Here is a 16574-nt window from a genome sequence, read left to right on the forward strand (position 1 = left end):
TGGAGAAGTATAATTCTCTCCCTCTCTCTTTTGATGCATGGGACAAGAAATAGCGGCAGTTCGGCTACTTCATGTTGACGCACAACCAACAACATACCGGAACTTGTACTCGTATGTGACCGTTCCCTTCCCTTGACCATCAATTCGTCCCTTGAGAGGAGGGAGGAGAGGAAACGTCACAGCTAGGTCTTCGTTTGGGTGTGATAGACGTACAATCTCGGCTCAAGGGGCATCGAAATTGTCCCCCCTCCATAAAGCCCTAGAGTTGTCAGAAGCATAATCAGCTTAGCTGTGTCAGGAACCTTGATCAAGAAAGCTGAACCGGCAAGTGAAAACCTTGCTCTGTGCGGCTGATTGCCAGGAACCGCCTGTTGTTCTCGGCATTATGGGACCGATTTTAGGATTCAACGCCACTGTATGATGTTAGCCACTCTTTGTATGAAAGTCTACGAATGGCCACAACATGGTCTTTGACTCAAGACGCTCCGTATCCGGACTTCTCTCGACTCGCAATGTCTACCTTAGTCCCGAAAGATTCCCGACTGCACCTACTCCATTGAGCAGAACTACAGATGGCGGATCCTCCGTAGCTGCGCCCTATTCTCTCCTAACAAACTTGAGGGATAAAGGAATAAATACTGCCACGCAGTATTTTTTATTTCCTTGAGCGCCGCGTGGGTCTTTTGTGGCTGCAGGTTCCACGAGTCTAGCCGTTTAACAAATTGTGACGAGACGAGACGAGACGGAACGTAGCGGCCATCTGAGAATTTTATACCATGTTCACATTTGGACTGGGCGTCGTACTTGTAAGCCGCTATTAAGGGTGCCGTACGAACCGTTTTTTCTCCGTCCCAGTAGCGCAGTGCTACTCTGAAGCACACATTCGAGTATGATGAGTTCGTTTGACTTGGGACGCACTGTAAGACGCCCTTGTTCGGCTGTCACTGGTATTGCCCGCCGGTTCTCTTCAGCAAATCCCAACATAGTTACGGCGATGCAACAATTTTATCTCGGTTATCTGCAGCTGAGCTCGTCGGGCCAGGGGTAGAAGACGGCTGAAAATAACCCTGGCTCCGGTGTGACTCCTCCCTTTCCAGACATTGGGTCTTGGAGCTGCTGTTCCGTCTGGCCCGGCGATGTAAATAAGCCAACTTGAACTTGGTGCCTTGATGCTGAAGCTTTTCAAGCTGCATATGTAACAGAAGCTAAAAGGCAGATTTGGGTGGACCCCCCTAGCCACATCTTTTTTTGTCGTAATATCAGAACTTGCAAAAAATCCTGGGTGTAATTACCAATGATGCAGGGAATATAGTGACACTAGCAGGACGAAACGACGCACATCCTTCTGACGCCGTGTGCCGTCATATCTAATGTGTAACGGCAATAAGGTCATAACGTCAAAGCCGAAATCAACACGGCCAATGCTAGGACTCTGGTTTCGCGGGCCGCAGCTGAATGTGGCGACCCATATTCCCCAAGTAGGTAGTCCAAGGATGAAGCAGAAATTCGCTTTATCCCAATTAGGGCAATGACCCAGGATAAATGAAAATTCTTTCGACAAATTCAACATAAGTTCGCGGCAGGAATGCCTGCTCTAGGCACATCGCATCTGAAAACTGGTCCAATCGGATAGAAGCTGATCAGGCCATCCCCACGGGCTTGTTAGTCCCGGAACCGCGTTCAAGTAACAAATGAGAAAGGAAATAAAAGGTTGCTTTAATCTATTTGAAACTCAGCCATTTGATGGTTGGATTGCGGCACTGTGAGGTAGCTTCGAGTCTCTGCTTCAGCAACCACTCGAATTCGGCATGGTGCGTGGCTTGCCTGGCTTACTTTTCTGCCTCTTGTTTATTCCAGGTTAGGAGGGGCTCAAAGGCTGCGAAGTCGAGGACAAAGATGAAAGTCTATTCAGCTGAGGGTGTGGCGAATGCGGGGGGGCAGCCGTCGATTCTCATTGTAAGCTATCTCGTACCCAGTTCTGCTTACCCAACAGGATGCCGCTTGTGAAGAAACTCGTGTAAAGGCGATGGCCTCACCAGCTGAATACAAATGACTTGTCAATAATCTTCATAAGCCCTGAGTTGACTTTGGCGGTATACTCCGTGGCTAGAGAAGGGAGACATCATCACCAACCAAGTAGAGCAGACCATTTTAGAGAAGAGTCTGAGCCTCGGCTTATTGGCCGACTTGATTCTTATCTTTCTGCGTATCGAGGCCAGCCAAGAACGAACGGCAGTTTGCTGGCGCCAGATGCTCGATTCTTAGTGGACAGCTTGCAATGTGTGGAAACTTGATGTGAATTTGCTAGCCGAAGGCGTAGCATCCGAATAGTGTTGCCAAACTGGTATGGCTCAGTAGGCCGAAGCGGAAGATACAGCGGAAAGACTTGATTAAGGTGAACCGAAGTCTTGTGTATTACCCGAACACTTTGGTAAGAAAAGCCTTCTTTCTGCAGCTCTGAGTTGAAATTGGCCCGTCGACAACATGGCCATTCAGACCACGTGCGGCTGTGCCGGCAGTTGCTGGGTGTGTCAAGTTGAGACAATGTTTATAACACCGAGTAGAATCAGGGCTTTGTAGCCAAGCCCCCCTCCAGACTAGTTTCCCGATTCTCCAAAAAGCCACTTTGAAATGAAAGGTCTGCAGAACGCCAAGGTTCTCGACCTACATTTTGGTCGATGACCGACAGGAGCCTCTGGAGGAATAAGCTAATGGACCGAATTTGGCGTGATAAGGTTGGCTTGCTGCTAGTTTGGTCGTGTGCTCGGGGCTAGACGGTTCTTGATCTCGATCTTGGTTGCCAAGAGCGTCAAAAGAAGAGAAGGCTGGAAGAGAACTAGTAGCCCCGAATCCAGCGAGGCCGAGGGCATCAGCGCGAAAGCGAGGTATCACAAGAGACTATTCCCGCCCTTTGTGAAACGAAGTCATCCCAGTTTCGGCAAAAGAGAACGAGCGGTGAATGTCTAGCACAAAGTGTGTTCACATTATCCACCCGGAGCCAAGCAATGTACTGTACCGTAAACAGGGGCGTTGCTGTAGAAGTCGGTAATTGCTCTGCGAGGTTGCTTTGGGCGATCCTTCGGCGGCCTTGGTTTCGATGTCATCTCCAATAGTCTCTCTGACCATGCTTGGCAGTGTTGTCAGTCACATATTCCTCGACACGGTAGAAGCAGACGGGAAGAGAACGAGTAGGTACCCACGGCCTGCTCCTAGCCGTCTAGCGACACAGTTCTGGTCAACAACAACCAGGTGGTCTGTTAGTATAAGAAGTTGAGTACTGACAAACAATGTTTTGACTCGATACTGATATGACATGGATTGAGGGAGGCTGCATCATTCTCCATATTCCTTTGCCCTGGATCAAACGCTAATTGCAGAACTGCCGGGCTGTAACTGCCTAAAGTTTGTAGTAGCAGAAACTCACCGCATGTACCTGCCTGGGAAGGCGTATCCTGGCGCTGCCAGTTCTGCATCGTACCTGCACGGAGGAGTTGACGACATGTTTGAGGCGCAGCACCCAATTGGGATCAATCTTTTGAGTTTCGTGTACGAGGTGGTAGAGGGGTACCTCTGGAGTGGGGGAAGAGAGGCCACTCGTCCTTGTGCTAGTGGTGCGATAGTACTCGGCTTCAGTGCCTGGTCAAGTATCGCCAGGATGGAGGTTACGTCTACGGCTTTATTACCGCTAGCGAGCATTGCTCGAAGCAGTGCATTTAAGGACAATCAAACACGGGCTCCCGCAATATAGCATAGCAATCCTTCAACTTGGATTAGTTTCAATACTTATTATGTCCTAGCAACAGTACGAACTAGGTAGGTAGATCTGCGGTCATGGTGCTCCGTGCATGGTGCTTGAGGTCGTTCCAATGCCCAGCTCTTCATGTCTTAGTACAGCATTCAATACAGATCGTTGAGTGAGAAGAAGAGGAGATGCAGATTGCGCTAACAATGGCTTCGTCTCTCTACAAAGTAGGTTCATCGCACGCTCAGCACGGAAGGTGCCGACTGCGGAAAAAAGCTAAATCAAAGTGGGCCTGACGAAGCTCAGAAGCGTTCCGTGGACCGTCATTGGCTCATGCAGCCTTCGTCCTAATGCAGCTGTAGATGCTACGATGGAGCATCCAAGCAAGAGTACAGTAGCAGCAAGTGCTAGTACAAGAACCAAGCCAGTAGGGAGAGCTTCTGCAAGTACATGTATGTAAGGTGGCAGCAGCTTGACTCAGCAATGAGTATTGACAGGAGCGACAAATCGTCGGATGCAACCATTCAGCAAAGGCTAGGTGAGTTTCTTCTTCTTCTTCTTTTTCTGTCTTTAGGTTCCCTTTTGCTGCCGTTAATTTTTCCGCTGGAAATGGTAGCCTTACAGGCAGATGCGCGGCCGCCAATGCCTCTGGCCCATCAGCATTCTGTGTGTTATTCAAGGCATATGCGATGCGGCAATCCTGGCTCACATGCCACCATGCTGGTGCCAAGTTTCGTAGTTTGAGATCCTCCGTAGGGCCGTCATCAAGACAATTGATGACATGTACAAGAACGAGTACCCGCCAGAGGCCTAGCAGGGGAAAGCGCCCTGGAATCTTACTGGTTCCATGTAGATGGCACAAGCTGAAATCGGAGGAGCAACATGAAGGGTCTAAGACACGCCGCCGCCTCTCGGCTCACAAGGGTGCAACGAGCTTAGTGCGGCGGTCGTTCCCCCCCGGCTGGCTGCTTCGTATCTTGCTTGAGCAACCTGTGTCTTAGATCATGAGACGGCTCATGGCGCGGCCGTGGATGCGGCCCAAGTTACGGAGCACCGAGTACGGAGTTGGGGATGCGTGTTTGGGGATTAAAGTGGGAAGCCGAGGAGCTGAGGCTGACCTCGTGTTTATTAGCACTCGGACCTCACATGAACTTGGCTGACCAACAAGGGAGGTCGCACGGATCCAGATACTGGTATTCTGCCTGGGTAGGTAGGTACAAAAGCAAAGACGGAGCCTCTGGTATCCGCACGAGCAAATTCCAGGTCTACTTACTCCGTACTCTGCACCTCCAGGTGGTACTGCAAAAGGACGAGGCCCGTCCTTGGTGGATATACCGGCTTGCTCTGCACCTAGTGCCCAGTGCTACCTGTAGGCTGTAGGTACATATCAATAGCCCTCTTATGCATTATGCGCACAGGTAGGTAGATGCAGAGGCACGGAGAGCTGCTAGTCCTTGAATACTACCTGTAATGGTTAGTGGTTGCTGTAGCAAGGCAAGGCTTGCCTGCCCCTCCCAACAACAGCAGTTCTCTCCGTTAGACATGCAGATCCAGCCGCCCGCATTTGCTCGGAAGCTGGAGCTTTTGAGATGGTCCAGCGATAGTGGCAATGACATGCCTCCTCCTAGTATCAGACCCTGGTCCTGGCTCGGGCAAAAGAAGCGGATTACATAACCGTACCGTTGCAAGCGGTGGACAGAATAAACAAGAGAAGAGCAATAGGCAATCAGCCGTATCTGGGAGGATATCCGTATACACGTTTTACTATTGCGAAACGGCAGTGCCTATGTAGATACGGAGTGCATGGGTACCACCTATACTTTGTATGCCTCTTTTTTTTTTTTCCTTTAATTAATTTTCAGAGATCATCTTTCCGTAATAATATAGATTATTTCTCTCATTTTTCCTCAACAATTCCCGTTGTCGTATGCTTCTTCGTTTTTTGTCTAGTGTTGCCCTTTCGCCCTCACTGGACTGGACCATGGCCAAAGCGGCAATGACCAGCGGTTTGCAGGGTCCTCGCGTGCAAAGGTCTTCCGACTGTCTGCATCCGAAATGCGCTTGTTCAGAGCACACGGCAACTCTGGATTATTACTGGATCAGGCTGACCGTTTGAGATGTGTCACCCCCGTCAAGTCTGGCATGGATCGGCTCGACTTGGTGCTTCCATGTAGCATCTGCTCCGTTCTCCGTACTTTTGTCTCCATGCTCTGTCCCTGCTCTCGTACTTGGCCTCCTTACCTGCGCATAAGTGGCAGATACGCATGCGTCCTAGATACTTGTGCTAATGTGAGCCTGCGTTGTGACACGGCATCCGAGCCAAGGCAGTCGGTCGTATTTTGACCCTCCCTGGCGGTTGTGCGTCGCGAGCCCGCATCGCAACGGCTTCTGTTAGTGGTCTCATTGCAAGGATCCCGGCTAACGACTACTAGCTGTGCATCTGTTGATGCTACTCCATTTGTAGTATTTACAGGTAGTAATGTACTGCAGAGCATTGCAGATGGTATATATACTCGTATATATATATATATATATATATATATAGAATCTGACTAGCATGGCGGCGGGCTTGTTATTCCCCGTTCAAGAGTGCTAGCGCATCGAGCATCTGTCGGCTGGGAGTCGGTTCTTGCATGGCGACGATGACACACCAACGGCAGATGCATCAGGCTGGCGTTGTAATACTTAACAAAGACAAAATGCATGGATATCAAACATGGCACCGGCCACCGCTATTCTGGTATTGGTAACCGTGTATACTCGTAGGTGGGAGGTGTGAGAGGAGGGAGGTGGGAACACCGACCAATACAATGTCCGAGCTTGTAAAACACCAGCCTGGTTTCTCGTACAGATATCAACAAACACGAGGCGTGTACATGTACTCCGTGCTTCCGTACATTGATCAACTCAAGGCATGCTGCCTTCAAAGTCTGCGACCCGAGAAGATGTCCCAAGCATCCACAGCCCTTCAATGTCGCCGTTTCCCGAGGCTGTTGCCAACCCTGTCTTGTCGTCATTGCAGAACAGCTTCTGCAGCACCTTGCCACCAGTCTGGATTTTGCAAACTACTCGTACGCTGTTGCTTCGTCTAAAGAAGCATAGCCCATACCCCAAAGTTCCCCATGGCTCTGCGGAGCTGACGGCGGTGACAGATCAGCAACAGGCCGTCTTTTCAGCCACCCAAAGTTAACCCATGTCGACTCTGCTCTTGCATTAACAGAGCTCGACTCGATTAGGACATGTTGGAGCTTCAGAGCTGCATCATCAAGGTGACTGAGTCGTGGCTCCTCTCAACTAGATCCATAGTCGAATAAAACAGCCCCTCCTCCTCCAGCCAGGCCATCCATTTGGGCAAAACTCACTGGCGGCTTTGGGGGAGGGGCGTAAGGCGAGCAGCAAGCCACACAGACAAGGTCCAGATCCCCATCGAGTCAGTCCACTTGCCTGTCCGCACTTCCGTCCCTGTTTGCAAGCCGAGCTTGTTCAATCGGATCGGCTTTTTAGCATCCCTGGCGGCGGGCGATACTGCCCTGTTTCCCTCTCGCGTCTCCCTCGTTGGAAGCTGGTTGTGAAGTCCCCCCAGCAGCCCTTGTACAGGTATAAACCTGGCTAACCACGGCAGCCCTGCTTCGCAACCTGGCATTACAAGCATCCATCTGGACGAACCTGCCATAGCCGTTTGCGAATCGTCGGCCGGTAGTCGATAGGGTGCAGCGCTACTGTACTGTAGAGAATGCGTTGCTGGGGGAGCTTGTGCTCCTCGCGATAAGCTCTGGGGCTGAGCTGTCGTTCCATGTTCCCAAAGTGGATAAATGGTAGAGGTACCTAGATACCTACAAGTACGGACCGCAAAGGGAGGCTGCGCGGACTCCTACATGTGTCTAGACGGGCTTGGCCATGATGTGCCAAGTACCGAACCAGTGCATATTTGGCCATGTTGGTGCCGAGGCTGGTAGATTTTAGGTACCCCATACCTGGACTTGTCCATGCAAATATATGCACTCACGGCTCAGGTTTCTCAAACATGCTCAACTATAACTGCTGCCTTGTGCCTTGGATTGACAGTGCTCGTAGTTTGTGGTGTAGTAAAGATGGGCTCATCAAGAGAATTGGGAAGGAATCAAGAGGTGCTTGGTAAAGTAAAAAATACTACCTCCAGGTCGGTACGCAGCAGCCGCATATAAACCATTGAATTGAAAACGAGGCCACTAGCCACTCATATCGATAACGAGGCGAGATCCGTTTCTCGGTACTCGTAGACAGGGCAATAACGTGACAGCGACGACATCAACACCATCCTCGCCAACATCAACATCAACAAAAACAAAAACACCAGCCAGAAAGAACAACAAACGACAAACGGCGGACACGACATGCATACGGTGCGTGCACCTGCATACATACACCGCATGGCCAGAGACTATCGAGTACTTGCGTGCGCACGGAGCACTGCCCAGGCGGAATGTAGCTACTGTACTTCCTGCGCACCATATGCACACGAGTATTATGGCGCATCCATCTCGTCCTGCGGACTTGAGACGAGAGCCAGCTCTGAAACGGCCTGGTCCTAGTCAAGACACGGCAAGGCCACAAGACGATAGGTGAGCTATTCAGCCTAAGAAACCGCAAGTCTCCGTCCGTATCTCTTACACCCGCCCGCTCAGCTAATGAACGACGACTTGGTAGCAGAATGAGCCATGCCCGCCACCAACCCCTCTCCCCCTCCACTCTTAGAGCCCTGTGGCTTTCTCTCAAGCGCAACATCTGCCTCATCCAGAGAGGGTAGCTCCGAGCCGATGAGTTTAGATGGGTCACTGAGATCGGTTTCTAGAGGCTGATGCGTAGCGCTACAGCACCAAGTTGGCATGGCGGACGAATCTCGCAACTCCAGCGCCCCATGCTCGTGGCAGCCACGGCCAAGGCCAGACCCGGCGGCGATTGGGTCGGGCGCGCAAGATGTCGCCCATTTGCCTCTCTTCCAACACACGCAGCTCGTTGCCTACTTACTAGTATACTGTATTGTACTGTACAGTACAGTACGGAGCACTTCCGTGACCCAATGCGGCGTAGCTGCCAGAGGGTTCCGTACCGCGGAAGCGCAGGGCAAGCTGCCACTTATTAGATGGCCCCGTTGCATCGTGTACTATTTTTTGCACATCTCCCAAGACGTGCAGCAGCCGCACACAGGCGCACAAGGATGCCGGAGCTGCAGAGTGGTGCTCCCTGCTTGTCTGTTGTCTGTTGTCTGCCTGCCTGCCTGCCTAGCACATGAGTGAGTGTGCTTCTTCTCAAACTAGTCTTATCAAGGGATATCATGTTGGGACAGTTTGTTCTCTGCCCGATGGCTGACCCTGACTTACCCCTACAATGGTGTTTTTGATAACGGCCGATTCGTTCGCGCGTCTCATTTGTCTCGACAGCTTACAGTTACTTACAAGTATACGTCTTACAGGTCCTCCGTCGGTATAAGCAACCCCCCCGCATTCGAAAGACGCCATCTCACGTTTCCCTAAATTGCGGCGATAGCCGGCCGCTCCTCTCCTTTGTCTCTCTTGCCTTGCGCTGCATGTGCGGGAGTATTCTGAAATGTACGATAAGATTTCTATTTGTCTTCTTGTGTTTTGAATCTGATGCCCTGTATGCTTCCCGTATCATCGCCGGCTTGTTTGGCCATCTGTGGTGTTATCCCCTGCAACTGGCATGTACTTTTCAAAAGCACCAAAGAACAATCCTCTCTTTGCTGCATCATGGAATCCAACGATTTTCACATAGCTTCATTGTTTATTGCTTCTTTCTCTCCTTCCTCTATATTTTCCCTCGGTCTCGTCCCCCTTGTCTATTTCGGCTCTGCTTGCCGCCAATCCACAAATCTTGGCTGAGAATTTTATTTCTGGGTTTTCTTCCTTTCCTTTCTTTTTTAGAATTCCCCCCTTCTTCTCGCACTCCCTATCTGAAACGCACACGCCCTCCGCCCACTTCCCTGTTAGTTGACGTCCCATCGATTCCCTAATCAGATCATACGCTCTGATACGTGCACGCTCCTGTGAATAGACCAGGCACACCACACACCTTCTCCACAGTGGCACGGTGCCCGCTCCGGCCCTTGTCTTGCTGTTCACCCTCCTTCTAGCCCAGCCGATATTCTCAGGTCCGGTTTCTGACTGTCTCGCCTCTGCCTCTGACTGTTGGCAACCCCCCCCCCTTGGGGCAAGCCCCTCGTTGGCCAACTCCGTCCCGCGGCGCTGTGTCTCCATTCTAGGAAGCACTACTTGTACACAAGGAGCGGATGGACCACCATCTCTGATATTGGATAGCCTGCATGTGCCCGACAGGGTTACTTCAGCCCTCTCCATCTGCTTTCTCTCCCTGTACCCAGTACCGTCTGTTGACACCAAGACTACCCTCAATGAGGGTGGCTAGCTTATCCTCAAGCGTCATCCGTCCAGCCCCAGTCGACAGTCATTGTTGTTGTTGTTGAGCTGGGCCGTCACCTCCAGCCTACGCCTCGACTTGTTATAACGAACGTTATATCCACCACGTACGCCTCCACAACCTCCCATCCTGTCCTTCTCTCCTCCTCTCCTGTTTTCTTACTTGCCCAACTCCCCCATCCCCAGTCATCGCACTCTCATTTTATGACTTTGATTGTTACAAGTATTGTTTCTTTCTTGCATGCCCCGCAGCCTGGTTCTTTTTTGCACCATCCTCTGATGTCTACTTAAACACATGCATACACTCCTGTAACTCGCGGCATATGTGATGATGCTCACCATCAAGCAGCAATCGACGACATACGGCTACAAGTCCGTCCATGATTTGCCAACTCCGCCTTCCACCTCCCGGCCCTCTCCTCCCTTGAACTATCAAGATTCATCCTACAAACCGTACCTTGTCTCTCAAAACAGCCCGGTGCAGCCCATGTCTACTTCCCATCGTGGCCTGCCTCCTCCGGCGGCCATGACTCTACCTCCACAGCAGCCTCCTTCCGTTGGCCCTCCGCCGTCACATCACGCTCAACCACCACCTCCTCTACCGCTGTCACAGCCCTCTCACCAGGCACAACAACCATGGCCTTCGCCTTCGGCTGGCCTGCCTCCGCCACCACAGCAATGGCAAGGAGCTGAGGAGTCTATGCGGACCTGGCTCCAGGCCAAGACAGAGGAGGAGAAGACGAGGCAAGAAGAGGAGAGGACTAGGCAAGAGACTTTACGTCTAGAACAGAGAAAAATCGAAATGGATATTTTGCGAGCCTCTCTTGGCGGCGGCATCCCACCTCCCATGGTTCCTCTGGTCTTTGCTGGCATGGGAAGCGGAGGTACTCTTCCCCAGGCCGCTCTCGAATGGGCACAGCAGTTCATGGCTCCGGCTCAAGGGCATCATCCCCAGCTACTTCCGCCCCAGCGACCGCACTCACCAGACCATTCGAGGGAGCCTGTAGGCCACGGCATGGTGTATGCTACTTCTCCAGCACAGGTGACTTCAGCTCAAGGCCCTGGCGGGTATGCGCCGTATCCAGGATCGCCAACGAGGCCAAGAGGCCAGACTGTCTCTGGCGCAATGGGCCGACCAATTGGAATGGCATCAAACATGGTGGGCGTCGCCAACCCTCCCCAGCCCCCGGGGCAAGGACCTCCTCCTGTGATGCCGCCGTATCAAGGACACGCTCATACGCAGTCACAGTCATCCCAGCATGACACGAGCCCATCGATCTATTTCCATCACTGGCAGCCACCGGCGACGCAGAGCGGCAGCAGCTCGAACCGGCCCGGAACACCGTCTGGTTCGTCAAAATTCAAGAGAAAGCGAGACTCCCTTTAAGCTAACCTGGGTTTGTGCGGCTGTAACAGGGGAGGCTCAGAAGAAGCGAAAGACAACGGGAGGAGCTTCTCAACAGGTAACCAGAGCTCCGAGCGAAGACCGATATCGATCACCGCCGCCATTCACGCAGCCCGGCTCGTCGAATCCGGCGTCGCCCAGTCGAAAATCGCACAAGCGCCAACGGAGCGATGTGTCGTGGTATAGGCCTCCTGGCCAGATGTACGGTGAGGACCCGGACCGGCCTCGAGCGAGAACGCCAACACAAGCCCCGTCCTGGGGTCCCTCGCCACGCGAGAGGGAGGATTCGAGGAGTGCAAAGCAGTCGGTATCTTCGCTGCTATCCCGCGAGCCTGATGACTCGGGTGCACTGTCACGACAAAATGCGCAGCCTCCGCGGCTCGAGGCGCCGCCGCCCATACCACGAGCCAGAGGACCGGGAGAGCAAAGAGCTGGGGTTGAGGCGCCGCTATCTGCAGGAGAAGCCGATCCAAGGTCCCGAATGGCAGGGGCTGGGATGCACGAGAGAGAGGCCTGATTAGGTTTCTGGAGATGATTGCCAATGGGATGCTTCGGGTGACGGGCTCATTTGGCATCAATAAGACTGTGAGAGCATGACGACAGTGTCGCCGACTCGGGAGGCCTCTGTTTTTTACGGTCTTACCACACTTCTCTTCTTCTCACCTTTTTTTTTCACCTTTCATTCTCACATTCATTTTCACCCTGGTTTTCATTGTCATTTTCATTTTCATTTTCACTTTATTTCTACACATTGTTTTCTTTTCCTTTTTTTTTTTCAAAAAATTTGTTCATTTCATGATCATGGCCGACCGGTTTGGCTTGGATCGCCGCCCCTTTTTGTATATTTGTTTTGGTATACGTCATGCACCATCCGCGCAAATTTCCTTTCATCTTTCAAGGCTACCATCGGGGCAGGAAAGACCAGACTGGTCATTACATTTCACAGACTAGAATGGCGGTCGGATAGCATACTTTGTTTGAGGGGGGACATGCACATATAGGCGTTTTTCGTTTTACTGGGAAGGGAGGGGATTTGAGCTGTTTCGCATTGCACAAGGAACAAAAAGTGTATTGATAGGATGAGATTTGACGGGGATGCGAGGAACGCATTCATGGAGAGGAAAGGAGGGAACCAGGAGAAGAAGAAAACGAATCAAAAGAATTTCCAAATGGCCCCCTAGGTGCAAACGTCGTCGAAGTACCTCTGGTACATGTATACAAGCAGCATACAGATGAAGCCTTCCAAGTTATTACTGCGAGTAGTCCCGTACCAGTGTACCAGTACGAACTCCTTTGCCTGATGCCTATCGAAGCAACTAGCTGATGGCAACCGAAATAAAAGTGTTATTGGGCTCGCCGTGGTCGGGGCTTAGGACTGATATCCGAGCGCAAACGGCCGCGAATGGTTGCACAGGGGGGGTCTTTGGGTTGCCAATCACGGCATGTAGATGAAACAGACGACCCATGGGGATGGTGCAGTCCAGGAGCCGGCTAAAAAAAGCCACGCAAGACGGGCAAGGGTTCGGGCCCGAGCAAGAGGGCACTCGAGCGATCGGTCATATGATATCGCGGCTGCCGCGTAAGGCGCATCCGGATTCCGAGGCAGGGCTGATTGTGTGGTTGTAGTTTTGGACGGACGGGTATTTTGGATGGTTTGGCGGTAACAGGTTGGTACATAGTCGTACCTCTCATTACTAAACCAAGGGGGGCACTTATGCAGGAGGGCAGCATTACCCAAAGTTACTTACTGTACGAGAATGTGGGATGCGTGAGTGAATGTGAGAGTGAGAGCCGGTTTGGAAATCAGTGCTACCTTATAGGAAGGTAACCAAAACCAAATGCCAAATGGTACCCCCGGTCAGGTCAGTTACGGCACTCGGGCCCTGTGGCAGCAGAGGAGCAACGTTTCGGAGGCTGCAGGTTCCTGGAATGATTACATGTATGGAGTACTTTGGGACGAGGCAGTTTGCATCGGCAGGGGTTCCTTTTTGGAGTACACGTATACTCGTACATTAGATAGTACAAGTTACTTCGTTTTCATAAGGGCATATGAAGCACAGATGTCATGGGTAATATTGCGTACCTATATACAGGCCCAACGATACCAGATTTGCAGTATACTGGTTCTCGGTATTACTACCAGGGAGGTACGTATCTGTGTTAGTGCATTACGGGTGTTTTTTCCAGATGCTCAAATTTTTTCCCTTTACACGGTTTACCTGAATTGGGCAGACTGACCGCTGTCTTCGATTATTGTCTGGCAAATTCGGTGCCATGTTGCAAGTACCTACTAGGTTACTAGGTGTAGAGGTAGGCAGGCCTTGGAGCGAGTACCGAGGCAACGTACCTGGCAGTAGCGGCCGATGGGATGGGATGGGAATCGGAGAATTGGTGGAGCAAAAGTTTCCCAAAAGTTTGCGGGAGTTTGTGTACAGGCTTCCCTTTTTTACGGGCACGGGTGACGGACGGAAGAGGAAAGTTGCGGGATGTTGAAGAGCCCGTTACGGAGGGCTTGCTTTGCTTGGGTAAGGTTGGTTTGGACTGGGATTCGCTGCGGGCGTAGGATGGATGGATTTGATGTTACTAGGGAGTTCGTAGTACGCTGTGGATTTGTTGGGTGTGGGTTAAGGTAGTACCTGGTGAGGCAGGGGGTAAATGTTTATCCAGCACTGCAGTAGTATGGAGTTCCCTGCAACACGTATCCTTAATGGTATTGTACCTCTCTAGCATCTCGGTAGCACAAGAAGTGCCATATGCGGACCATTCTCTCCGTCTGTGCCTAACACGGAGTGGGCAGTATTTACGCATGACCCAAAGAAGAAAAGAACGAAAAAAAAAACGAGGCGGGAAACGACAAGAGAGCAAAATTGTTGTGTGTTTCAGACTTATTGGGTGCATATATCGTGTGTACACAAGGCATGTACTGTACGAGTTACACACAGGGACAGGCCCGGGTATCGCTCGAGGAATATTATGGGGAACCGGAGCATCGCCGAGAAAAGAGGTCGAACGGAGTAATCAAGGTCGGGCTGCTAACACCAACTTGGCAATACTAGTTCTAGCAGCTGTCCAGAGTGAGCCTCCCGAACAAGGGGGGAAGAAATGGGAACGGGAAATGGAGAGGTTTCGGGGCTTGCTGTGGATGGATGGGAATCTGAAAAGGTTTTTCTTCTTCTTCTTCTCGTACTGCCCTTTTGAATACCTGAAATGTTATAGCATGTCTTGGCCGTCCAAAGGGGGAGTGTGGGTGAGGCATTGCTTCTACTATAAGTTACTATAAATTAGTCCTTGCACTCGTATACATCGTACTGAGAGGAAATATATATAGTAGGCATTGCGCTGATCTAATCTCGGGGGTTTCCCCAATGGCGTGCAAGGCAAGAGGTGAAGAGGGTGTGAATATTGCTTGCTCATCCGAAACTAACAAAAAAAGGCATCATTGAGGGCTTTTATGGAACAATCTAGCTCCTACGGGGTATCAAGATGACAATCTTGGATCATGGACGAGCCAAACAATGCCCGCATACGCGTAGTTTTTTTTTTTTTTTTCGAGTCAGGAACAGGGTTTCTCTTTTCGTTCTCCCGTTCCGAGTGGGATCTTTGACATACACTAGCATATTAGTGACACGAAGCATTTCCCTCTTTCTGCCGCCCAAGAGAGAAAATAAGAAACAAAAAGTCCACTTGCAGAATTGAGAAGATTCGGAAAGATGGATTGTCCCGCGCGCCAAGACTCTGTCCCAGGGGCCCGGCAGAAGAACAAAAAATGTGACTTGTCACATAAAACGATGCTGAAGAAAGGAAAAACAAACCGGGCACACACTTGTCAAAAAACTCAAAAGGAAATTAGAGGTGAGACACACTTGAAGAATTATAGCGTGTGTGTGTGTGTGCTCTTACGCCAGGTACCCGTACAGCAACATCCCGTCCCTTTCCCACCACAACCCGAACCTCAAAAGTACAAGTACATGTACCTACCGCTTTCTCACATGCATCTCCGAACAGACGCCCGAGTACCGCTACTCGTACTTTTTTTAGCTTGCACCCAAACCACAATGAAAAAAGCGCCCTGAAAAAAGCAACAAGCCGTCCATCTTCGGTGCGATACCCGATTCGTAAAACCCACCTTCATCTTTTTTGTCTTTCTTCTTCGCTTCCCGGACATTCAAACCCAATCCGGGGAACCGGCGACAGGAAAAAAAAAAAACCTCCAACATGCCCAAGACGGCTAAGCCTTAAGAAGAAATAAGAGAGAGACGGTACTTTGTTTGCGTGCTCCGTTTTTTTCTCTTGGGAACCGTTTCTCGATACGGAAGTACGGAGGACAGCGGGTGCCCGTTTTAGTGCTTCGCTCCGTACGGCACTTGCGAAAGTACCTGACCTGCTATACTCGTATGGATATATACTCCTCTTCACATGCTTCTTTTGCCTTCGTCATCTGGTCCCCTTGTATTCTTTTCTTTTTATGACAGGCGATGGGGTGGGATGAAAAAAAAGATCCCCAGTAAAAAAAAAAAGGAAAAAGCTTCGTGCTTTAGTCTGGCTACCCGTAGCGAGCAACCCGGAAAATGGCACTTGGCATGGTAGCATTCGGTCTGCTTAAAAAGGAAGCGCAGCCATGGGTCTCGAAAACGGAAAGTCGTAACCCCATCTGCCGAAGCGGTTCCCCATCTAGGGGTCCTAAAAAGGTCCCAGTGGATTGGAAGGGGGTCTCTCTCCCGGCTTCAATTCATAGGTTCCCGGTACGGTTTGATGACCAAGCATGTGAAAGGAAAAAAGAACACATCAATAATATTCAAAATAAGACCAAAAAAAAGGTAAATGCATTGTCTGTCTCACTATTCCACATAGCACCGAATAAAAACACAAAACACGAGGAAGAAAAAGAAGATGAAATAATGAAACAGCCCCCCCCCCCCCCCCCTCCGTCAAAGCTTACACTCTCCCCTCCCCCTTCTCGCATCACATCAGCTTCCAGAACCTTTTTTAAACCTCC

General features: G+C 50.9%; 2 protein-coding genes across 2 annotated transcripts; both read left to right on the forward strand.

Moving 5' to 3' along the window:
- Positions 1 to 8905: 8905 nt before the first annotated feature.
- On the forward strand, positions 8906 to 9810 carry V8C40DRAFT_241399 (uncharacterized protein). Its single transcript, XM_083215018.1, has 2 exons — positions 8906 to 9014; positions 9195 to 9810. The coding sequence occupies exon 2, from the start codon at positions 9309 to 9311 to the stop codon at positions 9750 to 9752; it is 444 nt and encodes a 147-aa protein (XP_083075025.1). The 5' UTR covers positions 8906 to 9014; positions 9195 to 9308; the 3' UTR covers positions 9753 to 9810.
- A 492-nt stretch (positions 9811 to 10302) lies between these two features.
- Positions 10303 to 12211, forward strand: V8C40DRAFT_241402 (uncharacterized protein). The gene is made up of 2 exons (XM_083215019.1): positions 10303 to 11522; positions 11590 to 12211. The coding sequence occupies exons 1-2, from the start codon at positions 10502 to 10504 to the stop codon at positions 12093 to 12095; spliced, it is 1527 nt and encodes a 508-aa protein (XP_083075026.1). The 5' UTR covers positions 10303 to 10501; the 3' UTR covers positions 12096 to 12211.
- Positions 12212 to 16574: the final 4363 nt, after the last annotated feature.

This window comes from Trichoderma camerunense, assembly GCF_050948025.1.
Source record: "Trichoderma camerunense strain CBS 138272 chromosome Unknown V8C40scaffold_6, whole genome shotgun sequence".
NCBI lineage: Eukaryota > Fungi > Ascomycota > Sordariomycetes > Hypocreales > Hypocreaceae > Trichoderma > Trichoderma camerunense.

What these genes read in the sequence shown, in the direction of transcription:
- V8C40DRAFT_241399 (XM_083215018.1), top strand. Translation starts at nt 9,309, where the DNA reads ATGTGCGGGAGTATTCTGAAATGTACGATAAGATTTCTATTTGTCTTC.
- V8C40DRAFT_241402 (XM_083215019.1), top strand. Translation starts at nt 10,502, where the DNA reads ATGATGCTCACCATCAAGCAGCAATCGACGACATACGGCTACAAGTCC. An exon ending in CCGGCCCGGAACACCGTCTG is followed by an intron (nt 11,523 to 11,589) that starts GTTCGTCAAAAT and finishes CGGCTGTAACAG; the next exon opens with GGGAGGCTCAGAAGAAGCGA.